This window comes from Octopus bimaculoides, chromosome 14 (genome assembly GCF_001194135.2).
Source record: "Octopus bimaculoides isolate UCB-OBI-ISO-001 chromosome 14, ASM119413v2, whole genome shotgun sequence".
In the NCBI taxonomy this organism is placed as follows: Eukaryota; Metazoa; Mollusca; class Cephalopoda; order Octopoda; family Octopodidae; genus Octopus; species Octopus bimaculoides.
The window spans coordinates 13,047,304-13,053,844 of NC_068994.1; the positions used below are offsets into that span (position 1 = coordinate 13,047,304).

General features: G+C 37.2%; 1 protein-coding gene across 1 annotated transcript in view; it reads left to right on the forward strand.

The window, feature by feature from the left end:
• The window catches only part of LOC106881896 (monoacylglycerol lipase ABHD2), a 76,449-nt gene that overhangs the window by 63,582 nt on the left and 6,326 nt on the right, over positions 1–6,541 (forward strand). The window contains exons 3-6 of the mRNA XM_052973021.1: positions 593–757; positions 3,395–3,578; positions 4,594–5,001; positions 5,414–5,486. Of these exons, the coding sequence (XP_052828981.1) occupies positions 593–757; positions 3,395–3,578; positions 4,594–5,001; positions 5,414–5,486 (830 nt within the window). The remainder of the gene's footprint in view (positions 1–592; positions 758–3,394; positions 3,579–4,593; positions 5,002–5,413; positions 5,487–6,541) is intronic.

A 6,541-nucleotide genomic window follows, 5' to 3' on the forward strand; every position in this document is an offset into this window, starting at 1 on the left:
CCCATGCCAGGATGGAATAGAATATGTTACGATGATTGATTGATAGATGGGTAGATTGATTGATGAATAGATAGATTGATGGATGGATAGATAGACTGATGGATGGATAGATTGGTGGATAGAAGGATGGATTGATGGATAGATTGGTGGATAGATTGGTGGATGGATTGATGGATAGATTGATGGATAGATTGATGGATGGATTGGTGGATAGATTGATGGATGGATTGATGGATAGATTGATGGATGGATTGGTGGATAGATTGATGGATGGATTGGTGGATAGATTGATGGATAGATTGATGGGTGGATTGGTGGATTGATGGATAGATTGGTGGATAGATTGATGGATTGATGGATAGATTGGTGGATAGATTGATGGATTGGTGGATAGATTGATGGATTGGTGGATAGATTGATGGATTGGTGGATAGAAGAATGGATTGATGGATAGATAGATTAATATGTAGATTGATGGATACTTAGATACATGGAGAGATGGGTACATAGAGAGATGGACAGACAGACAGACAGATAAATAGACAGATAACATATTTATTTGTATTTTTATTGTTCTTTCTCTTCCTTTCAGACTTTACAATAGTTGTGTGCCCTGGCCATGGAAGCAACAGTGAGAGCTGTTACATTGGTTCATTTGTCAGCCATGCACAGAGTCAAGGTTACCGTGTTGTCATCCAGAATCACCTTGGGACACTAAAGGATGTCAAACTCACTTCACCACGAGTTTTTAACTATGGTAGGTTAACAAATCATTTGCATGTCTCCATCTGTTACAAAATTCTTTTGCATTTTATAGTTCTTTGATAAGTGTGATTCCACAATACAATTGATTTTTGGTATCTGGGACATTATTTCGTGTATTTGTGTAAATTTTTATATAGCAAGTTATTGTAAGTGCTTCAGTCATTTGATTTTGACTGCGGCCATGCTGGGGCACCTCTTTGAAGAATTTTTTTTGTCAAATGAATCAACCGCAGTACTTATTTTTTTTAAAGTCTAATACTTCTGTTATTCAGTCTCTTTTGATGACCCACTAAGTTACAGGGATATAAATACATCAACAGCTGTTGTCAAGTGGCGAGGAGACAAGTACACAAAGACACTCGCATGTACATATATATATATATATATATATAATGAGCTTCTTTCAGTTTCTGTCTACCAAATCCACTCAGGAGGCTTTGGTTGGCCTGAGGCTATAGTAGAAGACACTTTGCCCAAGACGCCACATCATGTGACTGAATCCAGAACCATGTGATTGGTAAGCAAACGTCTTACACCACACAACCACACCTGCATGAGAAATAGTGTCATTGATTATAGGTTTCCAGTGGGTCAGTTACTAGTTTACTGCATTCCTAACATTAAGAGATATTAACTATGGTTTGTTTTTCATTCTTTTAACAAAGTCTTTATTATTATATCATTGCTTCATAACGTAATGTTATTCCCAAGTTAAATCAACGTTAATGACTGAGCAAGTAATGAATTAATCGTAATTAATGATTGAGCAAGTAATAAATTAATCGTAGCTAATGACTGAGCAAGTAATAAATTAATCGTAGCTAATGACTGAGCAAGTAATAAATTAATCGTAGTTAATGACTGAGCAAGTAATAAATCAATCGTATTTAATGACTGAGCAAGTAATAAATTAATCGTAATTAATGACTGAGCAAGTAATAAATTAATCGTAGTTAATGACTGAGCAAGTAATAAATTAATCATAGCTAATGACTGAGCAAGTAATAAATTAATCATAGCTAATGACTGAGCAAGTAATAAATTAATCGTAGCTAATGACTGAGCAAGTAATAAATTAATTGTAGTTAATGACTGAGCAAGTAATAAATTAATCGTAATTAATGACTGAGCAAGTAATAAATTAATTGTAGTTAATGACTGAGCAAGTAATAAATTAATCGTAATTAATGACTGAGCAAGTAATAAATTAATAAATTAAATAAACCGCCGGTGGAGTGTGTGCCACCAGCAGACGAGGCTCTGTCGGTGGAAAGTGTGCCACTGGCAGAGCAGTCTGAGATCCCTTCTCATGAGGAAGAGGAGTTTGTTCTCCTTTTTCACGAGGGAGGGACAGTGGACCGTTTTTTGGAAGGCCTGTGCGGCCAGGACCGTGAATGCTTGGCCTGCACAGATAGCCCAGTATGGCCTCCGCAGGTGATCGCGGAGGTTATAACAGTGGGAACCTTGTCAAAGGTCGTAGCGACCTTTGACAACGAAGAATACACCTCTCTCTTTATAGGCCCCAACCTGTCGATGTGGATTTGTCTGCAGGCGGCAGGTGAATTGCTTGGGGGCAATGAAGAGGAGGAGGATTGAGTGTAAACTTGAGAAATGATTTTCGTGACAATTGATGTATTATATGTTTGAAACAAATTAAATAAAAGAACAGTGATTTCGAGGGGCCATCGGTCGGCAGGTGCTGGTGCCCCTCTCATCCTCGTCATAAGTGCTATCATCTCACCTCATCCTTGTTGTGTCCAGCCTGTCTTGCTACTTTAGTAACTTCTTTGTACTGCCTGTGTGGCAAATTTAATGAATAAAAGTAATAAATTAATCTAACATGTAAATTATGTAATCTCACAAGGCTTTGATCAACCCAAGGCTGTAGTAGACATTTGCCCAATGTGCTGCACAGAAGGACTGAACATGAAATCACAAGCTTCTTAACTACAAGGGTCCATGCCTGCACCTTATCTCTATCTTAAATCTTTAACCCTTCAGTATTCAAACCGGCCATATCTGGCCCAAATATTCTACCTGTTTTATGTTCAAACTGGTTAGATCCAACCTCTCACACCTACCCTACAATTCCATTCTAAAAGTAAACAATAACATCATTGAAACCCCAAAACCATGAGATAAATACCTGATTAATTCAAAACAATGTGAATAAATAGGTATTTCATTTTAGAATAATTTGAATGCTAAAGGAAAATTATGCCCAAGACCATATAATAAATTTACTGATGTCATAGCAGACAATGATCCTCCTTTCCTTCTTGTCAAGAATGCTCTTCTTAAATTTAAGACTTAATTTATTGTCAGCATTTGAAAGCAGTCAGTAGTTTCAAGTTTGTTTTACTGCTATGTTGAGCAGATTATGTCTTTACAAAAAATGTTCATGTTAAGGTAGAATATCATTTAAATTATTGTAAAATACCTTTTTTCTTCTTAATTATAAGATAGATGTTTTTAAAAGGCTGGATAGTTTTATTGTTTTAAAGTAATTTTTTTTAAGCTTAAATTTCACCTAAATCAAAATTTGACTTCAAGATCTTTACATAATCATAACAATTTTATATTATATATATACATATATATATATATATATATATTTTTTCGTAATTAGGTAACACTGACGATTTCCATAGCATCACACTTGAGATACAAAAACTTTATCCGGATACTAAAATGAGTTTAGTTGGTTTTAGTATGGGGGCCAATATTGTTCTCAAGTACCTCGGAGAGAATTTTGAAAATCAGAAGCGCTTTCTCTGTGGCCTGTCAATTTGTCAAGGATATGATGCTAATTTGTAAGTACCATATATTTATCTTGCAAAAAAAAAAAAATATAAATTCGTTTTAATTTTTTTTTTTATCATTTTAAGTCAGAACAAAGCAAGTTTTAAAAGTAAACAGGTCAATAGTTTTACCTGGTATTTCAATATTTGAGATTTAGGACCCCTTCTTGAGCGAATCTTTGGAGGAAAGTTCTTAATAGCTGAATTCTCTCTCTACTCCATAAATGATCTCTAATATCAAGATAAACAGTGCCTGACCTTGGAAGTGGGGCCCAGTTAGAATTTTCTTCAAGTCGAGTAGCCCATCTCACTCAAAAAGTCCCTGAATAAAGGTTGTTTAAGGATGATGAACAAGACTATAGTAGAAAACACTTGCCCAAGGAGCCATGCAATGGAACTGAACTGGGAACCATGCAATTGGGAAGCAAACTTCATACCACAGCGACATCTGCCCCTATAAACAGCCACATCTATAACTCCTTTCATTTATTTTGTATTATTTATTCCATAATCTGCATTTTCTATTCCATATCTATGCATTAAACTTCCTTGTGTGGAGGCGCAATGGCCCAGTGGTTAGGGCAGTGGACTTGCGGTCATAGGATCGTGGTTTCGATTCCCAGACCGGGCGTTGTGAGTGTTTATTGAGCAAAAACACCTAAAGCACCACGAGGCTCCGGCAGGGGATGGTGGCGAACCCTGCTGTACTCTTTCACCACAACTTTCTCTCACTCTTTCTTCTTGTTTCTGTTGTGCCTGTAATTCAAAGGGTCATCCTTGTCACACTCTGTGTCACGCTGAATATCCCTGAGAGCTATGTTAAGGGTACCCGTGTCTGTGGAGTGCTCAGCCACTTGTACGTTAATTTCACAAGCAGGCTGTTCCGTTGATCAGATCAACTGGAACCCTTGTCGTTGTAAGCGACGGAGTGCCAACAACAAACTTCCTTGTATTCATTTGTCTTTATACTTATATGCTCTTTCTTGTAGTTAATATTTATCTTCTTTATTTTGAATATCAAATCCAGAGCTGTGTCCCACTACTTTGACACCCTGAGTCCATGCAGTGCCTACTTATTGCTGTTGACCACTCGCCAGAAATCACTGCTGTGGGAACATAAAGACGTATTGTTCAGTGATGAAGCGAAGAACAGATATGGAGCCCTAGATGAGGATCGCATCTTTAACTCACCCACTCTCTTGGAAATTGATGAATATTACAGCCGGTTAGTGAAAAACAATTCCTGTTCAACCCTCTTTGTCACTTTTCAAAATTTTTTTTTTTTTAAACATTTATTTTTCCCTGATAACATTAGTGAAATAGTTTCTGTTATGCAAATTCAGATATTTGCATACCACTTTGTTTGCTTTGAGAGCTGGGGTTTTTTATTTTTATGCTGGGGGATTGTTTTTTGGTGGGGTGGTTTTGTTCATCAGTTAGTCTCACCTTCCTACAGCTAAGAGGCACTGTCTTCAATGGTTTAGAGAAATAAATCAACACTACTACTTATTTTTTTAATCTATTAGTCTCTTTTGCCAAACTGTTAAGTTATGGGTACATAAACAAACCAACACTGGTTGTCAAATGCACACACACACACATATATACACTAAATTAATAATTATATACAACTGACTGGCCCTCGTGCTGGTGGCACATAAAAGCACCTACTACACTCTCAGAGTGGTTGGCGTTAGGAAGGGCATCCAGCTGTAGAAACTTTGCCAGATCAGATTGGAGCCTGGTGTAGCCTTCTGACTCGCCAGTCCTCAGTCAAACCATCTAACCCATGCCAGCATGGAACGACGACGATAATGATGATCAATAATTATATAATTATATTAAAGAGATCAAGAAAGAATTTTCTACAACATGCTGAAAGAAGACACCAAAGGTGCTAAAAAGCCTCTGTATAACTCGGTTTGTGAGTGAGCAAATGAAAAATACTAAATAAAACTTGTGCATTGGGTCCAATTTCAGGATTAAGACAATAAAGAGCTTATTTCCCATCCTCAGCACAATATTCAAAGAAACAAAGCAAAAGTGTACATCCATATACAAATATCTGTGCTTATATGCACCAGATAAAGTCAAATTTTTCTTTTCATTTCAGCCACGTGTTTTTTCATCGAAATAGCTTTGCAGAAAATGCGATTTCATTCAGGCGTAAAACTATTTCATTATTTATTCTTAATAGAATTCAGGATAAAATCACATTAATGATTATATTGAGTGGCCAGCATGATAAACATACATATTTATGATATATATATATTTGTGACATACTCTCTTTTACTTGTTTCAGTCATTTGACTGCGGCCATGCTGGAGCACCGCCTTTAGTCGAGCAAATCGACCCCAGGACTTGTTCTTTGTAAGCCTAGTACTTATTCTATCGGTGTCTTTTGCCGAACCGCTAAGTTACGGGGACGTAAACATACCAGCATCGATTGTCAAGCAATGGTGGGAGGACAAACGCAGACACACAAACACACATACGTATATATATATATATATGTATATATATATATATATATATATACATATATATACATATATACGACGGGTTTCTTTCAGTTTCCGTCTACCAAATCCACTCATAAGGCTTTGGTCGGCCCGAGGCTATAGTAGAAGACACTTGCCCAAGGTGCCACGCAGTGGGACTGAACCCGGAACCATGTGGTTGGTAAGCAAGCTACTTACCACACAGCCACTCTTGCGCCTTATATATATATGGTGGTTGGTTTATCTCCCACTGGTGATACAATCTTGGGCACTTATATGCACTAAAAGTCCATTTGAGAAGTTCTCTCATGGTAATGATGACAGTATTCTAACTCAACATCCACATTTAAATGGGGATAAATATTACCTTTTGTTGCTTCCCAACCACATGGTCCCAGATTCAGTCCCACTGTGTGGCACCTTGGGCCAGTGTCTTCTACTATAGCTTCAGGCTGACCAAAGCCTTGTGAG